This window comes from Vanessa tameamea, chromosome 20, assembly GCF_037043105.1.
Source record: "Vanessa tameamea isolate UH-Manoa-2023 chromosome 20, ilVanTame1 primary haplotype, whole genome shotgun sequence".
Lineage (NCBI taxonomy): Eukaryota > Metazoa > Arthropoda > Insecta > Lepidoptera > Nymphalidae > Vanessa > Vanessa tameamea.
Window position 1 is genome coordinate 4,980,774 of NC_087328.1, and position 27,842 is coordinate 5,008,615.

Consider the following 27,842-nt stretch of genomic DNA (forward strand, 5'->3'; position numbering starts at 1 on the left):
TCTAGTTTCTGTTGCTAGTCTTCCAATCTGTTCTGGATCTCAGGTCCATCCTGACCAACCAGTTCAATGTCGTCGGCAAAAAGCATGCACCAGAGTGCCTCCTCCTGTATCTCCACCGTCAGAGCATCACCGAGGAAGAGGTAAGGACACCAAGTACACCAAGGATCTAAGCCTACAGTCACACTGAACTGGTCCGTGTTGCCGGCAGATGATCGAACGTAGGTACAGGTTCTCCTGTACATACGCACTTACTAACTTCACATCGTGAGAGAAGAAGAAACCAAAGTCACACATATAGCACACAAAGGTATACAATAAGATCGATAGGGATAATTAACTTTACAAGCGAATAGTTGTATCACACACAAGAGGTTGCCCAATTTTGGATCATTTAAGATATTACAAAACGTAGATGTAATTAAGGAAGCATTCAGAGTCTAGGTATGCGAGGGTGGCCTCATTAGAATGTATGTACCTTGGGAATAGTAGACTTATTACGATATTTAATAGCCAGTTATTTTATTTTAGTAAACAGGGTTCGGTCTCAGTGATAGCGTTTGCGAAATACTTGCATTTTTATGTTGGTTTTATTAAAATTAAATAGTACGTATATATAATATTACTTACTTACCAACTGCTTTACGTGTTTATTGAGACACGGGATTATTCATATCCAACTTCTAAAATCTGGGCTGCTAGTGAGTTTTTTTCGACTGAAAAGTCAATAACTTTTTATCTGCGTTTTGTACCAAGGACTACGGGAACTTATATCTAATTACATACATAAACAACAAGGAAAGTTACAATAAATCTATGATAATCTTTAATGGACGCTATGAATAACACCATACCCTACTATTTTTAAAAAGGTTACATCGTGAACGTGAAAATAACATAGAGACCATTATTTGCGAAACTTTTAGAAACGCGCATCGAGGTCCAAACACGTGGGCGTCAGATTAATCTTTATTTGTTTTTATAATCGATTTTTTACGCTCGATATTAATAGATAGATGAGCATATGAAATTAGTGTTGGGTATATCAATTATTATAATCATAATATTATATACCCTCGTATATGCGAAGTCGAATCAATCGATTAGTTGACCAAGTAAGCATATCTCACCCCAATTTTTCAAAAAATCTGTAATTTCAACTTTTTCTTTATATAATGATAAGAATATTTATATACATAAATAATGATGTTGACAACTTTATAACTATATGGTGTTGCCTCGTAGTACTAAGTTCAAGTCAAAAATGTTAATTCATTTTTCAAGGAAGACATTTTCAATAATGGCGCTGTATCAGATTATACACTCACATCCCGTCACAATGTTACTGCGACTGGTTCCTTTTGAATTGTGTCGGATTGCAATCCGATCAGTCTATGAGATTTAATAAATAGGACAATGCGCCTTCCTGCAGACTAAAGCATGACAAACTTGACTTAACTCAAACAACCAGACATAGGAGAATTATGATATAACGTTATATACACATAGAAATATTTCAAGATGATGATACATCATCTTGAAATATTTCTCTGTGTATATATATACAGCGATACAAAAAAGGGAATGTCGGTCTTGATACGTTTTTAAAGAAATAATATGATTGCTCAACCGTCTACGTGAATAATCTTGAAAGTCACGTCAAGAGCTCTAGCTCTCGATTAGATTCGAGTGCTCACGATTAGAAGTGGCTCATTAACAATGGAAGTTGAAGAAATTTCAAACGATTATCATTATGTCATACGCGTAGTTCCGCGTTTAAATAATATTTAAGGTCTCTTTATAAATATAATAAACGTAACGCTACAAGACTTCGCTCGCGGAATGTTAAATTGACATTGGTATGTTTTCAACGTGACTGGTGTTTAATTCATTTAATTATTTGTTTGGGAAACAAACAATTATAATTACACTCAATAGTAAGAAACAAATATAAGAAAAACATAAATCAATCAAGTTTCCACTTAAAATATATAAAATAATACAAACAAATGACAACTTACATTAAAAATAAAAACAAAAACAGAAAGTATAAAAAGCAACTAAAACAGTTACAGTTTAATAATATGACGTAAATTAAATTTAAATTCACTAATTTTTGAGTTAAATATATCTAATTCCTTACTATATATGTTACAATTTTTACATGCACTTAACAAGAACATATTCTTTGAATAGTCACACTTACAAAGTGGTACAAAAAATAAAGTTTGCACGTTAAGGCGAGAACATTTAAAAAGTACATTATTAAGGAGACTCGTAGAATTGATGGACAATTTTATATAAAAAAAATTTGGTCTCTTATATTTCTACGCACGTTTAATGAGGTTGATACTTCGAAGGATTGACGGCAGGTGCAGATTTTCCCCTCAAAATATTACAATCCTCTGCGCCGTTACGTTACAAAACGAAGCTCTCGTTCAAATTTTAAGTTTTTATAAAAGTAGAATTCGTGCTCGTAATCAAATATCTGCTGGTTCGTACGTTACTTTGTCCGTTTAAACGCCTTTACATATGAATGCAAATAAATCGCAAGTATGGCTGCGACAGATTTTATTATTATACAATTCAACCATAACGAATAAATCAAACGAAGAAAAAAGTGAAATATAATTTAAAATCCAATCATAATTTCTAATAAAAACCAAACAAGTACCAGTAATACGCATCTGTTACGCATATTTTGTTTTTTTTTTTCGATTAAAATATTTTCAGCGACGACCTTTTTTAATTAGCAAAGATATTATTTGCGCTGTTGTGTTTTAGGATTTGCTATAAATAATTCATGCCATGCACTCTCCTTTATATTTTATATATTATATATGTACCTATATATATATATATATATATATACCTCAATTTTACTATCATTATCTTATTAAATAGACTAACATCTTAATACGCTTTGACCCCCCATTTTGCGCCCAAGTTATTTTGCAGCCACTGCACCCTGGACAAGACAAGCCTGCTCATACCTATAAATAATATACAACCTGAACTTTTTTTTCCTGTATTCGAATAACATTTACAAAATAAGATTTACTTAAACTGAATAAAAGTTATTTAATATTAATAAAATAAGAAACCAATATCAAAATATACTTAAATTCGACATGTCAATCGCATAAAGTATTCGAGCCAATTTGTTTTCCAAAAGCGTATTTAGTTTTTATACTGTGCAATAAAACATGTTTTCTAGTAGTAATTTCTAGTAGAATAACCTTAGTTGATACCTTAGAGGTCTTAAATTTACTTACTTTACAGTGAATATTGAAAATAATAGTGTTTTAATGCTTTTTTTTAATAATAAGAGAGATTTATACTTTGTTCGTATCATGAAAATTATTCCAATAATAAATTAATGAAATATCTCTCGAAAGTAGATCTTTAGGTATAGTTTCTTTTGACTTTATAATTCTAGCGTCAATAATATTTCAAGCTCCAAACGTTCTTCTTAAAATGGGGAAGCCTAAGCTCAGTGGAACACTAATAGACCGTTGATTAACTTTTTTATTTTTTGTCACTTTGATGATGCCCTTGTAAACGATTGTGGTAATTATAGCCTAGCAAACTGTGTAGAATATATTATGCACAAGTGCGTGCACAAGCCAAAGTTTTATATTCTATTTCTCTCATAGTCTGATGTTGATAATTCTACACGACCAAAGAAAAATCAGTCGTTGGACCAACGTCTTGGTGCTATCCGAGAAACGGAAGAATAATTTTGCAGACAACCCTATTTTTTTTGGCCGATCCAAGGTTCGAATTCAGGAGACTAGCTTACAAGGATGAAGATCCGTAGGTCAAAATATAAATACTCGACTACTGGCGAAGCACTTATATATCACCTACGCATGTTAAATCGTCAGCAAACAGACATCCATGACGCTGCAAAGCCTATTAAACCGTGAAGTATAGTAATGTATGTACAGGCCCCTTTTTTTAGTGTTTGAGATAACCCAAATAATGACACGTTAATCATCTTATTTAAACTTTTGATATGACAAACGTGTACCCTAAATTTAGAAGATACTTTGTACGAATAAACAAACTTACAATTATCATATGATTTAGCGTCCTCATCTACGCCAAAAAAAGATCTGTGTCGCGTATTTTTCTTCTAACCATGAATAATGCGTATCAAATTTTCTTTATTTCTATAATCTGTCAACGTCTTTTTTCTATTTCTAGCAGTATAATTAAGTAGTAGTATTTTGCTTACGTCGTTATATAAACTTACATCTTTAGCTATAGTCAAACATTGTTAAAATGTTTGAAAAATGTTGTGGCTTCTTCTTTCGAATGTCAAATTATTGACGACAGAAAGAGATAGATCAGTGTTTCACTAAACATCCGCTAATTAACGTTTATAAGTAAGGCTAAGTAAGATTTTATACTCCAAAGACCTACATTTATTTGTTTCGGTTGGGCGCTTGTTGACTCGCTGGAAAACGCTCTAACACGTTTCCCCCACGTAAAGCGAGGGTATATGTGGGACTCGCCGCGCCGAGAACGCCTGGTGCGCTCCAACTCACCGGAATACCCTTTAAAAAGCCGGTGGTACCTACTCCGTCTCTTCAGGGGGAAGGACACTTACATCTCAGTCAACATTGTAACTATTATCAATAGATGCCATACTATTAAAAAATTTTTTTTTATTATAAGAAGACAATCCCGTTGAGTTCTCTCGCCGATTTTTCTCAGGTCCGAGGTGCTTCTTTCCGAATCGATGGTAGATTTTTGACGGTTAATAAGCAAGTGTTTGTTACACTGTAGTGTTTGTATTTTGATATATTAAAATTGTACCGCTCTTCTTGTTCATCTATTAATTCGATAGCTTATACGAGTACAGATGTGAAGCTCCGGTTTCTAATACATGTTAGGAATCGGGTCTAGTCTTAGTGGCGTATTATTTAGAAGACGGTAGTTTTGTTAATCGATTTTAATATGATAAGCGAAATCGTCTCTCTAAATCTCTTACTAATTGGCAAGTTAACAAAATAATTATTATTTTGTAAAGTTTCTTTGGGTCAGATTTTAGATTAAATAAAAAGTAAAGTATACCTTGAATAGGGAGGTATATCAACAAAACTGTCTGACTGTGAAATAAAATTGGAGTATCTGTTTGTAATATTAAAGTAACCGCTTTTTACTAAATGCATATGTATACCACGGTACATATACCAATATAACATTTTTTGTCAATTTTTGTCTTCCTGTCTGTTTGCTCCGGCTAATCTCTGGAGCGGCTGGACCGATTTTGACGGGACTCTCACTGGCAGATAGCTGATGTAACGAGGAGTAGCTTAAGTTACAAAAAAAAATTTTTTTGTTGCATTCAAACGCGCACGAAGTCGCGTGCACAACTATTACAACATAAAATGGCTTATCGTTATAAAATTTAGACTATTCGCCAATAATTTATGATATAAATAAAATATGATATTTTTAGTTATCTATACTAATATTGCGAATACTAATCTATGCGAAAGTAACTCTGTCTATTACTTCTTCATGCTTAAACCGCTGAAACAATGTAAATAACATATGTTATGGAGATAGTTTGTCCGGGAACGGAGATAGGCTGCTTTTTAATTCACCCCTAGTGGTAGTAAATTGAGGGATGATGGTTTTTGTACCACGGATAATGTTTTACAAATATTGCGCGGGAAAAGCTGCTAGTTCAGTCAGTAGTAAATAAAAGAAATATATATTCGTTTAAATATAGAACGCCATCTAGTTTACTTTAACAACATTACGAGAAGTATTTGCCGGTGGACCTAGAGAAAATAGAAAGTACGACTTTTATAAAATAGTATCTACTTGCACACACCACGTCTGTCAACGACAAACCTAATAGTACATTGATACGCAACTAGATGGCGCTAAAAATAATAAAACAAAGTTATCCTCTATAATGAATAAACTTATTTATTTTCCAAACAGTAATTTAACTCTACCTAAAAACTTTCGTATTTTTAATATTATATAAATTATACAGGCATTAATAATATACGATTCAGTTTCAGATACCTAGCGATTGTAAAATAACATTTTCTCAAATGTTATCCACATAATACCTACATACATATATACCTATCAAACTACTAACTATATAATATATTTTTTGGAAACTATATGTAGATAAATTTGGATGAAATGGAAATACATTTAATTGGGAATTTAACAAATAAAAATAAGTACTGCGTACGAATTTTTTTTGATTTAAAATGAGTCATGGTAAAACATTAATTAAAATAAATTTAACGGTAGGTATAGCGTTCCGCCATGGGTTAACGGAAATCTTCAGATCCTTCCGCTTACCTTAATATGTTTCAAAACATTTTGTTATTAAATGAATGTAATGTTAAATATGAATATTTTATTTTATATGCGCAGAATTAATATTCATACTTTTAATCAGGCCAACCTTTAAAAATGTACCTCAATTAAACTGAAAATAAAAAGTTACCTATAAGAAATTGTAATTTTTTTTATTATTATTATTATTTCGATCAATTTAAATAGTTTGGTAAATAAGTTGGTGTTAAAAAGAAAACAATTTAATAGGTATTGAATTATTTATTAATTATATAAGGGGGTAAGTATTGTTTTTATTACAACATTACTTATAAGAAATTCCACACGTAGAAATTTAGATCCTAAGACAAATATGGTGGCAACTTATAGGAAAAATTCACGGAATCAATTCGTTTAAAAAAAAAATAAAAAACATATAATATTAAAAATAAAATATAGAAAATTAAAAATTAAAATGATGTCCTAAAAAAGTAAGAAGACAAGATTAAATACTCCTTTAAACAATTAATTTTAAAAATATATCGAACTTAGAAATAACGTCAACTAAATTATAATACATGAATATTATTATTTTTTATAATATTCTCTCATGAGATTAAACTTCAAAATTATTGCATTAACATCCCATTCCATTAATAGTACTTAATTACATTTTTCACACGTCCATTTTTATTAAAACCCTACATAAAAAAATTTACTACGATAAGCCCAAATACCGGCTAAGTTTAAGTACCATACCATATTATAGTCACAAATACCACAAAATTTATAATTACATATTTTATCAATACTTATAATATCTCATTATTTTGAACTAATCAAGATCATCATGTCCAATATCACTTTCATAAGTTTGTTCTTATAACATAGCTCCTGTTATTAATCTACTTATTAGAAGGTACATAGGCAACGTTTAACGCGCGCAGATTACTTATTTACAGTTCAACGTGTTATGTATTCATTACAAGTACCATTTCGGATTTTTTCCATAAACAAAATATACAAAATGTATGTATGCGAAGCATACAAGAATTTTGAAAAACACTTATAGAATATACCCACGATCAGGGTGAAAACATAGTTGAATCACATCTAAGGAAGTGGAAGGATTCACGAGGGTATTTTTTACTAAAATGAGTTTTAATGATTTAGACAAGATGATTGAAACTTCTTTAACCTCCCCTAAAATTTCAAGATAATCCTAACTAAATACTTAACAACAATCACTAGACTAGTTTTCATTTAATTATCTAATAACCTTACTATACAAAGATTTTTTTTTTTTTATCAAATCATTTGATTCTTTCTTTCGTATCGTCTGACACAGACATTACAATTTTTGTACCAACACTAAAGATCAAAATTTACGCTTCACCCAATTAACATACACATAACATAAAATTTTACGAATTGTTCTAAAAACATAATTATATAAAAATATATAGAGGCATTTTAATGTATGATAATTTATGCATGCATGCAAGCGAAATATCAATGCAACTCTTGACTATTTATGACTTTAAAGATGTTGCAATTTAAGCGTCTTCCCAAATCATCTAGATCTTGATTCCTCTTATACATTAAAAAGTAATTTTATTCTTTGTAAAACAGCATGTTATTGCAAAAGGTCACATGTAACGTTATAATTAAAAATAGAACATAAAAATTGATTATTTCATTATGTATTATAGTAAAATATTTATAACATTTATTCCTGTAACAAAAGATAAACGTCTAATCATTAACAGTATTACTTATTAACTTTGTTTAGTGAATATTTAGTTTTAAACAATGTCTCTCTTTTCATAGAACTTCCATTGGTTTGATATTAAATACAAAAGACACGTTATTAAACCAAACACCTAGTAAATTGATAAAGATTTATAGATGAAGTCGTACTTTAATAAATGAAAAGTCACAAGGAGATAACGACTTAAAGTTCTGAATTTAAACTCAATTTTGAACTTACGACCTTTTGCAATAACAGTAGCAATATCAATTTCACGCAAAACAAAGTCTGCTATTACATATTAACTTAACAACAATTGTGGTAACACTTCATTTATTGTATTCTATACTTAAAATATATAACATCACATTGATTGATGTGGTAACTATGAACCCGCTCTATTATGCGGTTATTTTTTAATCTACGATTCTTCGTCTCTATTCATTTTTTGTTTTAAAACAGTGATTAGTAGGTACAATAAATATAATGTATTGAATTAAAATGAATATACAATAAGCAGACAATCTCAATCGAAGATTTTTGTATCTCTTTCAAAAATCTTAGAGTTCAGATTTCGTGTCATTTAATAGTTATCGTTCTAGAATAGAATCTCGACTATGTCATGTCAATTCAACGTCTAATCTGTTTTTAGTCCTTCTGTTATAGGGATAGTCTATAAGTGATAAAGGTCGTATGTTTAACTTGTGTAATATTGTATCTTATAGCGGAGAACATATAACTCATTTCGTTAATGTATTTTTATTCTTCTGCCGTTTCGACGGTAATAATCAATAATGGTTAATGTCGTTATTATTCATTATATAAATAAAAATTACAGGACTTGAAGTTCGAAACTAAATTTTTAAATAAGACTTTGTTTAACAGTTATTCAAATCTTATATGATATTATAATTATATTATTACATAGCCTATTTATTGTCTTCTTGGTTTTAAACGTAGTGATACTAATATATACTTTTCTTTTGTCCATAAATGATCTATATACAAAATATCACGTCAATCCGCTTGTCCAGCGCACTTTTGAATTTATACAATTAACTAAGGATGAAAATTATATATTCAGTTACATTATTGACAAATACAAACTTTAAATTTTTGAACACAATGGGGCATTGTATCTTTGAATAAAAAAATGGCTCAAAATTAACAACAATTAAAAACTCAAATTCCACAGTAGTAAGTAATATACTTACGTTTAGAATTTAACAGTTAAACTCTTATTAAATTACAAATTAAATTGTTATAACTTAGTGTTTCCTAGGAGATTTTCGTCACAACCTCTTCTCTTTCCGAGCTGGTGACAGAGTTGCGGAGATCCCACGATGTCTCCGAGAAATACGCTCAATAAATACAGCTCCTTGGCTTGGTCTGGTGAACGCTTGTATTGGCTGTGAAATATCAAAATATTAAATTGTTGTTTATAAAATAACACACTACAAATATCGCATTACTATTTGACACACCGTTTCTGAAAAGACAATTTAAAATGAAAATAATAGGATCTTATAGATACTTTTATATTTTATACCAAGTAGTAAATATTTAGTGAATCGGTTTGAACCTCAAGCTAGAATCACTTGAGATATATTATGTACCTACATAATTGTTACGGATAGTATCAAATGTAACTACGGATAGTATCATTCGCCTTCCTACTTTCAATAAATTGCCATAAATATTGCGTCATAATAAAATACCATGAAAAGCATAATCTTCTTTATACGGAACCATCACCGTTGTTTATAATCGTAACCACAATACTACGGCGACAATATCACTACACACGTACATTGAAAACTAAATTCTTTTATATCATAATAAGGAATAAATTTGAACTATCCAACATGATCTTCAATTTTAAAATGAACTCATAATATAGAGCTAATTATTTAGTGAATAGAGTTCAAAATCAATCGTCACAATATAATAACACGATCAGTGAAAGTCTGTGGTCTTGCATAATACCGGCTTACCTCTGTTGAGCCTAGACCAACTAAACCCCATTATACATTAGACTGGAAATGCAAATAATTGAAATAGGTTTAGTACCTCACTTTCCCTTCCAATAACCAATTTGTTAACACAATTTTATTACTTTATATAAATTAAACTACAATATATTGTATTCATAAACGTTACGTATTCTTAAAGATTTCTTTATTTGTAAATAATATGTTTTTCAATTAAATACTCATTAAAGTATTAATGTTTTCTTCTTATTAGATAATAAAGGTGCTTATAAAATTTATCTATCTATCTATCTGTATTAAATAGAGCTAAACGAATATAAGTTTTGATGTAGGAGGTAACGTCCATAGCGATCATCTCGTATTATAATATTTTTTACAATATTTACAATGAACCTTCAGGGTAGACATAGTCTATATATTATCCTGTTAAAATGAAAGCCTTGTTCGTGAATTTGGTAACGTATTATTGCATGAACACTGCCTTAACATGAAAAGACTTACTTTGGACAACTTTTCCATATATTGCATTCATATGATATGAAAAGTTGTAGAGCTTAAAACATCTGTATAAAAGTCTGTCAGATTATCTATATTACTTTATCTATCCTAATCTACTATGTTACGGTTAATTCACAAATTGAGAAAATTAATTAATTAAAGTTAATATTGTATTAATATTATATATACAGACAGGAACATTTCTGCCGGGTTTTCCTATTATAACAAACACTAGTATTTTAACACACTGGATGGTCAGGCGTACGTGACGAGTCCACGCGGCCGTTGCGTAGTCATTACATCACTGTCCCACTTGTAAGTCTTGGCGAATTCTTTCTAGCTATTACTTGACCCGAATCGAGTGTACTTGAAAAACGTATTTAAATTAGTGTCGAAACGTAAGAGCCTATGGATTCGGATGGGTTGTCGGATCAAGGTTGTTTTTTTATGAATGTGAATGTAAGGTTGACGACCTTTATTGTCTTGGTATGAAGAAAAACCCCTGAGAAAATTTACGTAATTATATATTTCTTCGCTTATTGCACAACTTTGGTTGAAGTGATAGAACTTTTTATTGATTTTCTTTTGTTCACCGTCAATCCTAATTATGATTATAGTACACTCAAACTTCTTACCTAAATACATCAGGCCAATCCATTTGCGGTCTCGGCTGTGTGCGGGCTCGCGTCGCATAATGCGCACAGACGCGCTCAAATACACAAGCTCGTGCTCCGAATTCAGCCGTGATATATTTCTCCACCTCTTGCGCATCAAAAGGATCGGAAGTCTCGCTTGCAAATGTCAGCTCCCGACGATTTCTGGATCGGTATGTCGCTGTAAAAATCAAAATAAATACAAGTTAATACCAACCTGTAAACTTATCATATCCTCCTATTACTCGTGTATTTAAAGGATAAATATGGAAAAATCTATCTATGCTCACGATATATTGATTTAATTTTAAATTAAATACAAACACAATTTAACGACATTTGCACCCGCGATCATCGGATAGGACTTACGTATTCCATTTACTAGGCCATCTACACTTCAATAACAATGAAAAGTATTTCGTTTCAAAGTAAAATTGTCAAAATTGATAACCCTAAAAAAATCTCTCTAGTTCTATAATTTAAATACAAATTTTTCGAAAAACAGCAAAAGTTCCTCGATAAATAACGCTAATAAAACCGGAATGCTTAATAATAATAGTGAAGCTTATTTGTTTATGTTTACCTAAATTCATCACTATATAAGAATGTAAGAACTAATAAATGAATTCAATTGAACTAGTTTAATCCAGTTTTTTTCCGGCATATCTAATATGCGATGAATCAAGTGCAAAACATTTCAATACCTATTACGAAACTGAACCTGTATAATTACTGCTTAATGCATACTAATGTGACGGACAAGCATATTTATTAATTGTAATAGTTATGATATATTTAGAGTTACGTTACGTTAAGTAGTAATACTAGATTATATAATACATTTTTATGACTTCGAGCTGTACCGGCTATGATTCAATGATGTTTAACGAGAAGCAGATTTTTAGCATAGATGTTACCGTATATGATAACCAAGGAGAACGATATAACTATACTATGTTAATTTTTTTTTTGTAATAGTATTCGAAATTTAAAAAAATATCAAGTTTGATGGTCTCAGTGTGTTTAAATCATTACGTTTAAGTATATTACTCTTAATATTAAGAACCATCTAACTGTAAAATTTAATGTTGTTACAGTAATTAAGTACCAGTAACTAAAACGGCTAGTACTCTTCATAATATCGTCAATATTACGTATATATTACATAACACAATATTTAATAAGATAATCAAGGTATCGTATAGTATAACTTTATACTTGGGTAATTATAGTATCTTGATTGATTCATTGGACTTTGTTAAAGTATTGCAAAATAATATCCAATATAATATCAATACTGGTAACAATAATGGTGGTTCATTTTTGTGTATAAGAATCTAGCACGATCTTGATACGGTAAAATGCTTCTAGCATAGCATGCTACCGTTCCAAATAGATAGTATGTGTTCATTATTTTGATCTTTATGTATGTAATTTTTATGTTATATATGTTGGTAGACTGGCAAATGGACCGCCTGTTGGTAAGTGTTCATCATCACCCATAAGAATCGGTGCTGTAAGGAATATTAAAAATTCGTTTTATCGCCAATGCGCCACCAACCTTGAACTAAGAAGTCCCTCGTTTCTGTAATTATTTATCATATAGGTGGCAACTAGGCCACCTGAGAGTAACAAGTAAAATTGAAATCTGACTTATGTCCTAAAATTTATCCAAAGGTAGAAGAGATGACGATTTTCTCATACGCTAATTCTTTCTTTTTCCTGCCCGTGTCCCAATCTATTTGGGGGGGGGGGGGGGAGGGGGGGGGGCAACATGTATTTTCCTTCCATTCTCCTCTATTATCTTATCGTTCACATCCATCTCTCTCATATCCCTCCTCACACACTCCATCCATGTCTTCTTAGGTCGTCATCTTCTCCTCCCTCCCTTTATTCTTTTAGTTACGTGCTAATACATCTCATATGTTAATTAATACCCTAAAAATACAAGCTTACCGAATCGACAATATCTAAAAAGCCATTTCGGTATATACATAAATATTTATATTATTTTGTCAAAAAATAATTTTAATTTATTATACAATAATCATTTTACGTTATTTACAACTTTTATTAATAATGATATGTACCTAACACCCGCACACACCCCTCCTCAAACTCTCAACCGCGGGTGAAACTGTAGGCACAAACTAGTTTTACATAAACAAGTTAAGGCTAATTCTTATTTCACTTTTCATGCAAAATTCTATAAAACGTTTACAACTAAATAAACTATGAGATACTTTTGCTTATATGACAATGCATAATGCATTTCTTACAGTTTCGAGACATTAACGGACAATGGGAAGCTCAGAGAAGGTTTTATAACCCCTCATAACTCTTTTAAATAAAATTTGTCATAAACAATAAACGCGAAAATAGTCATCTTATTTATTTTTTGTTATATGCTTATTAGCTCACGTCAAAAACCGGAATAAAAACACCAGCTAATATCACAACATCAACCATATTTTTAAAATATAATATTATTAAATTAACGTATCATCACAATTATTATAATTATATATTGGCCTAGTAGATCATGTGAATAAAAAACCCACGTTCCCGGGGCTTGAACCAGGGCAGATGAATATATTTAATTTTTCTATCCTAATAGCAGCCCATGCCTCAGAAAGCGCAAATGTCATGTGTCCTGCCCGTCAACTCTGTTCGCTTTGATGGGATTTAGAATATTGAAAATAAAAGAGTCAAGAGAGCGTTTGTGTTTGTACACAAACATGTGCAGTAATATCACCGTGATTAGTCAGCAAGACATTTGTTTTACATTTTTTACATTAACAGCCTGTAAATTTCCCACTGCTGGGCTAAGGCCTCCTCTCCTTTTGAGAAGGTTTGGAGCATATTCCACCACGCTGCTCCAATGCGGGTTGGTGGATACACATGGGGCAGAATTTCGTTGAAATTAGACACATGCAGGTTTCTTCACGATGTTTTCCTTCACTGCCGAGCACGAGATGAATTATAAACAAAAATTAAGCACATGAAAATTCAGGGTTTGAACCCGCAATCATCGGTTAAGATGCACGCTTTCTAACAACTGGGCCATATCAGCAAGACATCATCATATAAATTATTATCATTGCAAACTTCATGTTCAACGTGAAAATTGTCAAAACATAGAACTAAAAAAAATATGCTCACTTACCAGGGCTAAGTGAATAGGAAAGTTTTTTCAGAAAGTTAGTCAATCTCACACTTCCGATAATAAAAGGGAAGCCGACTAATTGTACTGGCAACTCAAAGTACATTTCTTGTCCATTGACAAGCGTAACGAATAACATAAATACGAACACGAAAACCTTACACAACTCCATTGTTTAAAAACTAAACACAACGACAATGGATTTTATATTCGAAAACCTCTTTAAATATGTATTTTTTACCCACTACAAAAGTTTCATAATATTCAAAACAAACTTTAAATATATAGAATTAATTTCGCCAGTACTGTTAGTACAGTGCACGTGAGCGTAAGGCTGTGTTTCGACTGGACGTCACGAAGCTTCGGTCTCAGGTTCACTTCGTTGGTCAATACACTTGGCTGCTGTTATGTCATAGCGGTCACTTGCAAGTAGGTTGTCTTGTACACAATTCTATGAAGTAAACTTAACGTTTACGTTAAGTAAATAATGCATTATACTGTTAAACAGTAAACAACATTTAAAAAAGTTCATTATAATTCAGTAAAGATTTAAGCAAGTTTTTTGTAAAAATTACCATAAATATATTTTATTATTACGTTTTTGTAGTTACCATACATAAAAAAAAATATTTTTAATGATAAAAAGTATGCCTTTAGTGCTTGATATTTACTCATATGCACAATATATTAAGATAGTTTGATGTAATTTAATTAATTATATATCATATTTGATTCTTACCGTTTCTGCTCATTAAAATCTACATTTAAGTAAATCTTCTAAAATTTCTCCTTGAAAGTGATTGGATGGTAAAACATAAGTAATGTACCCAATATAGATTCGATTTCGTATGATCCGATATTAAGCTTATATTATTGAACTTGTACTAAAACGGCTTTAAAGTAATTATAGAATTAGAAATAAACAAATCGAACCTGCCACCACCACCGATCCGCCAATAAACTACTGAGCTATCGAGGCTCAGCTCGTTATATTAGTTAGCATAATTAGTTCTCAGAATTGATGATAAAAATGCATTTAAGTAATTTAATAAGTAATTAAAAATATATTCAATATTAAATTAAACGATTTTAGTTTGTCAGCATAGTAACCATTTTCCTTCGCCTTTATGTTAAATTTAATTTAATATACAAAAATGTAAGAACTTAAAAAATGTTTGATGATTTGTACAACACTAAATAGGTTATGCTTATGGCTAATTCATCTTCCAGACAACCTAATCTGAAAGATAATTTTTGAAAACGTAATATATAGGCGGTGCAGCCATAAACTCACATACAAATATTTACATACTAATACTTATACTTAATACAAAGCTGAATATTATATATTACTTTATTTAAGTATTTTAAGATTCAATAAGTTCATTTAAGTCGTCCAAATTATTATTTAGGTATTTTTTATTTTTTGGCAAAGTATTTTGCTGTCGGGTCATTTCACCACCATTATATGTTAAGGCTACTATGTACTCGATTCGATTTTCTTAACATCATACACTTAGTAAATATAATTACTCGTTAATATAGATCTACTTCACCTATCCAGAACCACTCGGCAAAAGCAACAGATGGCAGTTTCAAAACTCTACTTGTAAATGTTTTAAGGGAGTTCAGCAATGCTGCATCTTCTTATTTCGAATGTGAAATCAATGACGTCAGATGTAGTCACACAATAAACCGCGAATATAATTAAGTCCATATTTTATTAGGATGTAATATCTTACTATGTTAAAAATACAAATCTTTGGATAGATTTTGTTATTCGATCACGCCAGAACGGCTGAACGTATCTGAGTGTAATTTGGCAGAGGGATAGATTATAATCTGGAATAGTACATGGGTATATTTTTACTTTTTATTCCCTGTAACTCAAGTGAAGACGCAGGCGAAAACTAGTTGTACATTATATAATAATAACCGCTTTAGATAAATATATCTATGTATGTGTCAAAATATTTAACGATTTTATAAACGTACTTTAATCCCAAAGTTTCTTAATCGTGACAATTTAATATGAATCAGAAACTGCGAAACGAAACTTCGACTTACTCAATATATCGTAAGTCGCTCAAGGCCGAATGACCATGTTAAGAATTTTATATAGAAATATTCACATGTAAAAATATTTTACAAATAATTTAAAGGAATATAAAAAATATTATATAAAAAAAAATACTTTTTTTAACAACTCAATATTGATCTCGTTTCACAATAATATATGGAGCACTAAGAGTACCAAAACTTAATAAAATATTACATTATTTAAAGAAAGTTAATATTCCGATTAAAAAAAAATAGCGAGACATCAGTATTCTATGCCTTTTTATTACTTATAACTTATAAATTCACTCTCGGTATCCATACTCTAAATATTTACTAAATTATATAAATAATATTAATGTTTGTTTGTGAAATCAATAAAAAATACATTACTATACCTGGGTTCAAGGCGTACGAAAGCTTCTTGATGAAATTGGTGATCCTAACCGCTAATATTATGAAAGGGAACCCCACCAACTGGACCGGCAATTCGAATGCACTCTGTTCAGTTCCCACCATAGCACTTTGCAGCAAAACAAACGACAATACAGTCCAAATATATACAATCTTCATTAACTCCATTTCCTAATATTATAAATTCACTTTTTAAAACAAGCCACTTGTTAAGAACTTCTTCAGAGCAAAGCAGATACGAGGTCACGTGACGATCCGAGGGTAAAGAATTCGCTGCGTCTAATCCGTTTCTAATACACGACGACCTTAGTATGATATTCAATTATGACTGACCGTGTCTAACACAGCTTAGTTGGGGTAGGTGTTGTAATCATTTAACTACGCATAACTAAATCATCGTATCGATAATTTGCTACCTGTTTTAGTCATCAGGAGTTGGGGCAACGATTAAGTAACAATGCTAGAACATTCCATGAATTTTTAAAATACAATACGCTATGACACAAGTCGATGTTTTAATATTTGATTTTAATCCGGAAGGTTTCGAATTTCGATAGCCGCACGTAGAGCGCTGATTACTTACTGATGTCAGATATATGAACTAATTTTCTTACTTGATACAACCTTGCATATGAATTACAGGTTGAAAGTTCTTGATATATTATTTACGTCACAAAAATATTCTGTGGTCCTTGAAACAACGATACGTTGGTCTTATCGGAAGTTATTTAATCAATAAATTCATGCAATATATACTTATATTCACCACTATAGTATTGGTTGTCTCACTAATGTAATGTGTCAATTTTATGAAGAAGTTCTGAACGCGTTTTTACGTACTACCTATAAACGTTATTCTATGTGAAAGACATCGAGATTACTGCACTCGTGTGCAACTGTCACTACCCCACTATTTTGTCTCCGCCATCCATTATTTTTAAATACTCTTTAATATGGTGTCACGATAAGGTGAGGCATATAAATTAATATTATGTAACTGTTTAAGGAGTTTCGTATTAACTTTGTCCAACTTTAAATCAATATATAAATTTTTGGATCCCGCTAGCTCAATTATATAAACGCTTTGATATGATAAGATTCATTTGTATACGATTGACAAGGAACATAGCTATTATGATTTAGCTAAGCCGTAACGAGTTTTTGTCATAAATTCATTTATACATTTAAAAGTGCACTAGTTAAATTAACAATTCAACCTTAGGGAATATATAAAGATTTCACCGTCATCGCTCACCACAGACCGCCTGTATCTGAATTGAATGCTACAAATTCAAATCAAAGCAAGCGAGGATTTCGAGTACCAAATTGATGTTTACATTTCATCTCATTCAAAGAGAAGCGGAACTAAAATTATTATTAATTAAAAATACTTACAAAAATATCATTGATATTTTATATTAAAGTATTGTTGATACTACCTACACAAATCAAAATTTCAACAAACTTCAAAACATTGCAATTATATCTAATTTGAATATCGAAACAATATTTTTTATATACTTTTAGATAGGAATTGGATAGGATCACTCTTTACTCGATACTTGCAATTTTGTTTATAGCAATCATTCTCAAATAGAACTACCCAATTACTACGCAAGTGATATCATAGTGAACATGTACATATGTGCACAAACAGTGCTCCTGGCACTCTCTATAGCCTCATGCTTATAATCCGACGAAATGGCAATCAGACACAACCAGAGAGCGTTGAAGCCTCGGGTCAACTTTTGAAGGCACGAGAATGTTATCACTACTAAATTTCAAATTCCAAGCCCCTGAGCTACTGAGAATTTGTAGATAGAAAAACTCAATAACATTTAATTGACTTGACCAGGTGCTTGTGCCCAAGACTTCGAGATCTCGGGTTTATAAACTTACTAATAACCTAGACCATTGAAACATGAAATAATTGTACACATATATATTTTTTATATCTGTAACGTAATTTAAACCATGATAACTATGGTCTACTAAATATTGCAAGCATTCGTTTACCAACAAATATAATTTTACCGTTTTAATATAAAACAGAAATTTATATTTATTAATTAATACAGTTTAAAATCGCTTTACGCTACTAAACGTGTTGCCTTGCAAGTGTTTGCAAGCTTGATTAAGAAAGGCTATTTCATAAATTGAGGCCATGCGGAGGCAAATGCCTTTGATTCCCTACAAGACAATGGAATTACCGTCCTCTAAGAGATACGCATCTTTGAGGCTTTGTAGCAAACGATGAGTCTAATTTCGGATGAACACATCAAAATTGCAAAACGATAAATCATTATTTATGTTTTTTTTTCTATTTTTATAAGTCTCACTTGAAAAAATTGAAGGTTATATAGAAAAATGAATAAACAAAACAACATGTGTTCCCTTTTGTTTAAGATAAACGGGTAACATATAAATGTCCATAACTGGGCTGAAGCCTCCTATTCGCTTTGAAGAGAAGGTTTAAAGTGTACTCCAACACGGGTTGGTGGATATTAATCTTGCTAATTCTATTCTTTCTTAATTAAATAAAATACATCCTACACACATTTTATTTCATTGTAAATAATTACTTAATGTATTAATTATAATAATTTAAATTACTTTAATATTGCAAGCATTCGTTTACCAACAAATATAATTTTACCGTTTTAATATAAAACAGAAATTTATATTTTTTAATTAATACAGTTTAAAATCGCTTTACGCTACTAAACGTGTTGCCTTGCAAATGTTTGCAAGCTTGATTAAGAAAGGCTATTTCATAAATTGAGACCATAATTAATTTGCCATATTTAATTTTATACTTAGTAATTACTGGAATTATTTACGGTTCTTCTCAATAGTATCTATGTACTTTCAGATGTGTTCATACGATTTACGTTTAATTAATCTCGTAAAGTTCTTATTTATAATTGCTTTACGAACCAATTAGGATAAAGATTATTTGTTTTTCTTATCTTTAAAGATATCATAACTTTTATGGTATTTTAAAAACAAAAATATATAAGTTCATCTAAGGTACTCTATCTAATACATTTTTGTCAAGCTTGTTCATAAATATTAAAGCATTGGATTTTAAACACATGTTATTGGAAGTACGTCCGTAATTTTTATTGTTTTTCAATGAATTTAAATTATATTTACTATGTTCAATTGAAAATCGTGACAATAATTCCGAGAAATACAGATTCTCGTGGTGTTTTAAGCAAACGTTTCCATGCTATTTAATTTAGCTTAATGATATAGTTTTTAATGAACTATTTCATAAATAAACAAAAATAACAAAATAAAATAATAGTGCAAAAACTTTTGTTGAAGATATAACATCTCGCCTTATTGCCTCAACTGTTGACAGGAGGTTGGTTCATTTTTTGCCTAGAGGATTGGAATCACGATTCAACGGGGAAATGCTGGTTAGCATTATTGCCACCATTCCACGCAATAATTAATTTAACTGTCACTATTTTTTAAATTTTTTTCAGGCCTAAATTTTAATAATTCTAATAAAAATATAGTATATTTTTTAATAATTAAATAACAAAAAATAAAATAATAGTAAAAAAATATATAAATTACGTTCTTGTAAATATAACAAGTTACAAAGAAAATTGTTAAATATATTGATTAATTTTGAGAAAATATATTTCTGATACTACATGCTTCAAAAACCTCACGTTAAAGTAAACCGCACAGCCTTTGTAATCTAAGAACCGAAAAGTAAAGGCCAGCCTACAACTTGACAAGGTTAAGAATGCAACTATTTCCAACTTAACTAAGAGAAAAACATATATTTTATTTTCGTATAGGTTTTACATTGAAACAAAAGACTTCGTTGTTCCGAAAAATAAATATATTATAAGAATTTATATATGAAGTATTTTTTTAATGAACGAAAATTAAATCAAAGAAAACGCATTTATATTTTTAATAAAAATGTTTCTGATGATAAGCTATGCACTATGTATTCGTTTGTATACGTTTAGAGTTCGTGATCTTTTATCGACAGATTACGTTTAACAATAACAATGTTATGTTGGTATATAAGTTGATTGACAGTAATATACATATATCAAACATTTCAATCGTTCCAAAAACATACATTTATGTCAGAGGGTAAAAGAATTAACTATAGAGTTACTTAAATAGTTAATAGTTTCCATAATTTTTAAATCAAAATAACAAACAACATTTAAAATCCACTTTATGTTCCACGTTTTTTTAATTTTGTGAAGAATTAATTGATGTAATCTCCTAAGCATGCAAATAATAGATTTAAATGCAGATGTAATTTATTTTAATATTTTTTTATAGCCCTTATTTTAATTTTCACTATGTTTAAATCTTTTTGAGTAAAATAATTAAATTGTGTCTCCCAACGGGAACAAAGGAATGTTATTTATAAAACAAACTATGCTAATTTTAATTCGTTGCAGTCTGTGTAGTAAAATAAATGTTAAGTCGACGGAACCGACATTTTAAGCTTAAAAGTTAAGGATTCTGTAATCGCGAGAGGAACAGGATTTTTAAAAGAATAAGGCTGAAAATTTTAAGCTATTCGTATTAAGGAAGATTATGAAACGATTTTATGAACAGTTACTGACCCGAAAGAACGTAATAAAAAATATATATCTTAGTATTTGTTCAAAAAACAAAATCGAGTTTTTATAATTTCTTGTAATTACTGTATTTATAAATGAACGATATTATATAATTCATTTTTTTTCAATAATAAGTTTTTTTCGTGTCATTTGAAATAGGCGGACTAGCAAAAAGGCGTCTTGTGGCAAGTGGTCACCACATAAGAAATATTAATCATCGTTTATATCACTTGTACACCAGCAGCTTTGGGAATTTGGATGTTATGTGTCTTGTGCCTGAAGTTATCTAACCCTACCCTACCCAAACAAGATCACAATAATACAAAGTATTGATGTTTGGTCGAACAATAGAAACCTTACTAGACTTCCTTTATTATAATAATAAAAACATAACGACCGTTTTTGAAAATTATATTTTAAAAGTTTAAAAAAAATCTTGCCTAAAATAATAATAAGAAATATATAATAGTAAAAATAGATTTCACGCGACCCTGCCAGGATTCGAACCTGGAATCTTCTGATCCGTAGTCAGACGCGTTATCCGTTGCGCCACAGGGCCGATGAACTATTTGTTCTAATTTTCCATCTAGTAATAGCACAGAATATTATATAATAATACTAGCTGTTGCCCACGGCTTTTCTCGCGTGGAAATTGATTATATTAAAGAATAATTAAAAATATTACGTTAATTTAAGACCTCATTTGTGGTTCGACTTTCGTGGGCTAGATACACCAGACTGCTTACAGAGCTCACTCTCGAACAAGCTGTAGAGCTGTCCATACGAAAAACAGTCTTCTCTTATATCTACTCCGGCCATTTTAGAAATTTGACGTTGTACTTTATTAATTGCCATGGTGAAGCATACTTTAAGCGCGAACTGTACTCTCTTGAAATTAAAGGGGTATTCTGATGGTATCAAAGATATTCGTGGAATATACACGTCAATCTCCTAACATAAAAAAATCCTTGGCTTCAAGACTAACCCATCTACGAAATTTCAAACCCTATTTCAACCCTTAGGGGTAGAATATCCAGAAACGCTTAAATACATATCTACTCATTTCTAATCAGTAGCCTAAAGATATAGATTAATGCTTATAACTTCAAAAATGACGGACTTCCATACAAACGTTCAACCCCTATTTCACCCCCTTAGGGGTTGAATTTCCAAAATTCCTTTCTTAGTGGGTGTCTACTTAATAAAAAGATCCTACTCACCAAATTTCAAGGCCCTAACTTTAATAGTTTATGCTCGGCGATGATGAATCAGTCAGTCAGGACTTATTATTTTATATATAGGTATGGATTTTATACATCATTTAAAAATGATATCAAAATTTGTCTTATTTTTAAATAGACCGTTAATACATTTAATTATTTATAATAAGAATATTAACGGTTTAGCGAAATCATAAATTTGAAAAAAAAATATTGATACGAAAACATAACAATTAAAATTATTGTAGATTAAAAATAGCGGATAACAGTTTATTTTACATAATCTGTGCATGACAGAACTCACCTTGCAATGTTAATTGACAAAAACAAATCACTAGTATATACACGAATTTTATTTCCATTTTCAGTTTTGAATATTTAAAAAAAAAAAGAATTAAAGCCGCTTCACACTGTCACTCTATTAAAGCGTCAAAGCTTGTGTGTCGGTTCAGAGCCACAGAATATTATTAAGCCGTTACGAAACTTATAGTCGAACCAAATCAACCATTTCGTGTCTCAGAATGTTTGTGAAACAGCTCCAATGGACATTCTGAACATTAATGGTTTATAAAAGCCACAATTTCTTACCGTTTTGCGACATTATAGGTAGCAACTTAAATATTTGAAAGGATATATATTAAATTCTTATATGAACTTATTTATGATGTTGTTTTAAAATATAAATAATAACAATAATCAGTGTAATTGATTGCACTTTAACAATGTCATTTTCATAACGTAAATGATTAAAGATAAAAAACAGTATTCATTATTTAGGTTTGCAACACAAAAAAAAAACATTCAAAAAATAAAATGTACCTACATAGATTCACGTCTCGAGACTTAATTAACCAATAAACAAAAAGTTTTGCTAGAAATTAACTGATTTGACATAATCTTTCGTTGAGCCGAGATGGCCCAGTGGTTAGAACGCGTGCATCATAACCGATAATTTCGGGTTCAAACCCAGGCAGGCACCACTGAATTTTCATGTGCTTAATTTGTGTTTATAATTCATCTCGAGCTCGGCGGCGAAGGAAAACATCGCGAGGAAACCTGCATGTGTCTAATTTCAACAAAATTCTACCACATGTGTATTCCACCAACCCGCATTGGCACAGCGTGGTGGAATATGCTCCAAAACCTTCTCCTCGAAGGGAGAGGAGGCCTTAGCCCAGCAGTGGGAAATTTACAGGCTGCTAATGTAAATGTAATCTTTCCAGGTTACTAAAGAGAAAATATTATAATAAAGCTTTATTATATATTAGTATTATCCTATAATTAAACGGAAATTTATTATAAAAAGTTATTTTTTAATCACAATGTTTAAGCCCGGAATTAAAGTCGATAGAGTCTCGGTAAATTATGATAAAAACCATATAAATGTATGAAGTGTTCACAACAATTATTTACTCTTATAAATTTATAATGTTATACAATTCTATACCATATGTTAATTACAATAAGAGTTAAATATTTGTTTACAAAAGGCCAAGTATAATCGTAATAAATTTGTTGCGTGTATTACGTGATTACACGTAACACTTCATACGTAACAGGGAAATTGGGTCGCCAGTTACGGTTCGTAGTCTTTTAGTGCGTTAAATTAATTATTTGTATACGTTAAGTACTGGAATTGGTATTTACAGGTTTCTACCTATGTATAGAGGATATCCTTTTGTAGAGAAACTCTCTTACGTATGATACCTTAGTATATTTAATCTGTGCTTATTAAAATTCGTAACAGTTTTAGGATTTCCTTTACATTAAACGTATCGATTTTCGTGGGATGCTTATTTATAAAAATATATGTCGTAATTATGTATAAATCTCACATTTTATTTATATTTAGTATTGTATCTATAGTATCAGTTATAACTAACAATTGGTTGCCGAGATTTTCTCGGGTTTCGTCGTCTCGGAACGAAATTCTTTACCGCGGCTTACGGTAGAGTAGTCACGTAAGGAAAAGACGTTATGCGCCCTCCAGGCAAACCTTTCTTCTCTTTCTCTTTAACTCAGCCTCTTTCTCTTATAAACGATTTTATATAAAAATATTCAAACGCACTTTTATTATTATCTTAATTCACACAGATTTATTTCACTTTTATTTAATACATAATATATAACAAAAATAAACTTCGTTCCAATCGATTGTTCCAGAAAAGCTTTTGAATAGCTCTACTCCGTCAAAGGATAGTAGAGCTGTGCTGAAAGAACAAACGAAATATAATCGATACCAGAAAGTGATATGCGACAGTTAATAACTTCACGAATGAAATACAAAGTAATTTCTAAGAGAATAACAGTCTTTGTTTATGCATGTTCGAGATGAGAAAATCCGAATAAACGTGATCTTGATATGAAGTATTAGTTTCGGATATAACTATTTACATTTTAGAATAAATTTTACGCCGTATTTATTAATATATAAGGTTTATATTTATTTAGCAGATTTTTGTAATCTAATAGAAGCTGACATCTTGCCCAAGAAAGGATGAATCGACTCTGCAGAGACGGCAATTTAGTGTTACAAGTTTTTCTTCGTGTTTATTCAAAGATCGCCACTGACTCTATGATGCTGCTATATGCAGCTATTTCGTGCAGAAAAAAATCATTGTATATTTAACATTAATGTGGTGTCGCAAGCAAAGTCGAATCGAATAGCTATTGTAAAAACTACTACAACAAAGTACATACTTTGATAAATTTAACAGAATAATGTTTTTTTAACAAACGAACTAATTAGGAACCTTAACCGCGTGAGCACATCTGGACACTAGTTAGGATCCAACAAATCTAGCAATTAGAAACTGGAACGCATCTGCAGAATATAAACAGCGAGATTAGCATGGAAACATTCTGTAAATACTAGTGTGAAAGTGCCTAATACACATTCTGTCATAGACTTGTTACTTTATTGATTTGTTTATTTATAGAAAAACGAATAGCTGCCAGTTTTATGCGATATATAAAAACTACACAATATAAATTCAAAACAAAATAGATTTGATCTTAATTTTAAAATAGTATATTTCTATATTATCTAGAAATATATTTGCAAGACCGTTCTAAATACATCATTTGAGCCTAATAGTTCGAGCCGTTTCGTTTAATGTATATACATTTATTTTGTGTACCACCGGACATCTGCAAAACCGTGGGATTAGCAGGTGCATTGCCGACCTTTAAGGATTGAATAGGCCGATTTCTAAGTCATTTCGGAGTAGTTGTGCGAGGCATCAAATGCCTTAAAAATTGCACTGTTGCGGATTTTCGGAAATCGTGGTGATGTGGATACAATTTTGAGTTCTCACGTGATATCCGATGATGAAATTCATATAATAATAACAATAAAGGTTTTTTACGCCAAGCAAGAAAACCAAAAAAAAACATCTTAGTCTTAGAAAATCAAATAGATACGGCGAGATTTTCCGGTCCAGTCCGATTTTCAATATGTATAATTTGAAATAATTGCTTATATTTTAAGATAAATTCGATAAAATACTATTTTTTTTTAATGAAAAAAATACAATTATTTATTTTAATTTTATTTTAGTAATTATATCTAAAAGTTGTATATATTTATAGACCGACAATACGCCATCAATAAATTTTCTTTAATTCTAAATTCAAAATATTTCCAAAGATATTCTTTTGTCTCCTTCTCACATTTCGTTCTCGAAGATTTCGTATGCTGTCAATTTCTTTCAATGAATATTGCCAAATATATTGAAGCACTGCATCAGACTTCCTTCCGATACATGCAGATGCATGCACAGACCGAAATGAAATGCAAATACATAATATTCTGAAATATCAGACTAAATTTACCGAGATGTACATTTCCTGCTACGATACGATAAAAATTAAATTAGGTCGAATGTTTATTTATTTTATTTTTATGGTATAAGATTACGGCAAATGGGCCACCTAATGGTAAGTGGTCACCTCTGCCCATATACGTTGGCGTCGTAAAAAAACTTAACCATTCTTAACATCGCTAATGCGCCACCGACATTGGGAACTAAGATGTTATATCCCTTGTGCCTGCAGTTAAACTGGCTCGCTTACCCTTTAAACTGGAAGACAACAATACTAAAGTATTGCTGTGTGGCGGTAGAATATATGATGTGTGGGTAGTACATATCCATTAACAAATATATATAATAAAAATAAATGTAAATAAAATAATTGCCTGATATAATGGTCGTCATCTTTCATAGCAAATATAATAAAATTTATATTGCAACAAATCAAAGTCAAGCTACTCTCTAATCGGGTAGGACTTTATAAGCACTTTCGAATCGTCTTGTCTTACTCGTTTAAAGTAGCGGTATCCACTTCTTGTCTTCGAGGAACGTCACGGGATCGCTTGCGTATCCAAACGAAACGCTCCAACGGATGGCTGAAATTAATTTCTTTTCGGTTTCGTATCCTCAATAGAATCTTTATATACTCCATATTTACTAAAAGTTTGTATGAAAAAATAACTGAATCACGCTAACATTTGGTTTATTCCGATATTTAAAGGGTTACGACTATTCAAATATAGAATTGGAATGAATTGAACGTTTTGTTATATTTTTATTTTTTTTTTTTTTTTAGTAGAGGTGGCAAACGAGCAGGAGGCTCACCTGATGGAAAGTGACTACCACCGCCCATGGACATCTGCAACACCGGGGGGCTTGCTGGTGCGTTGCCGGCCTTTCAGGAAAGAGTACGCTCTTTTCTTGAAGGTTCCTAAGTCGTATCGGTAACAAATGTCTAGAGGAATTGCAGAAGTGAAGTTTTTTGGATTGTACAAGCACATTTGAATCGTCACTTAACAAACTATTTTAAGTAAAGCTACCACCGGTTCGAAATGTAGATTCTACCGAGAGAACCGGCAAGAAACTCAGTAGTTACTCTTTTTCAACATCTAAAAATACAGTCATGTTAGTTAAATACAATTATATATACATGTTATATCTCCTGCCTGGAAGTCAACAAACATTAACTCCACGCTTTTTTATCATCTATATGATTTTAGCTTTATATTAAATCTTGTGTGTGATGGTATAATTTATTTGTCATATTAATTAAGAGTATAAATCATCGAAGTGAGTGTGCACTGAGCCTTATGCTATCTAGTCCAGCTGTCTGCAAAGTACACAATAATAGTTGGTGC

At 30.8% G+C, this 27,842-nt stretch overlaps 1 protein-coding gene and 1 non-coding gene across 3 annotated transcripts; both read right to left on the reverse strand.

Annotated features, from left to right (window-relative positions):
• Nucleotides 1-9,287: 9,287 nt before the first annotated feature.
• LOC113401782 (uncharacterized) lies at nt 9,288-17,368 on the reverse strand. Of its 2 annotated transcripts, none has more exons than XM_026641808.2 (3): nt 16,827-17,368; nt 11,190-11,388; nt 9,288-9,474 (listed from the first exon to the last, which is right to left on the reverse strand). In XM_026641808.2, the coding sequence occupies exons 1-3, from the start codon at nt 17,008-17,010 to the stop codon at nt 9,327-9,329; spliced, it is 531 nt and encodes a 176-aa protein (XP_026497593.1). In that variant the 5' UTR covers nt 17,011-17,368; the 3' UTR covers nt 9,288-9,326. The 2 variants fall into 2 exon arrangements, with proteins under 2 accessions (XP_026497593.1, XP_026497594.1); XM_026641809.2 differs by lacking the exon at nt 16,827-17,368 and adding an exon at nt 14,374-14,730.
• Nucleotides 17,369-21,938: 4,570 nt separating this feature from the next.
• Trnar-acg (transfer RNA arginine (anticodon ACG)) lies at nt 21,939-22,011 on the reverse strand. The gene has a single exon. It is a non-coding gene; the product is annotated as a tRNA-Arg (tRNA).
• Nucleotides 22,012-27,842: the final 5,831 nt, after the last annotated feature.

What these genes read in the sequence shown, in the direction of transcription:
- LOC113401782 (XM_026641808.2), bottom strand. Translation starts at nt 17,010, where the DNA reads ATGGAGTTAATGAAGATTGTATATATTTGGACTGTATTGTCGTTTGTT. An exon ending in TTCGTACGCCTTGAACCCAG is followed by an intron (nt 11,389 to 16,826) that starts GTATAGTAATGT and finishes TGATTTTTACAG; the next exon opens with CGACATACCGATCCAGAAAT. An exon ending in GATTGGCCTGATGTATTTAG is followed by an intron (nt 9,475 to 11,189) that starts GTAAGAAGTTTG and finishes GATATTTCACAG; the next exon opens with CCAATACAAGCGTTCACCAG.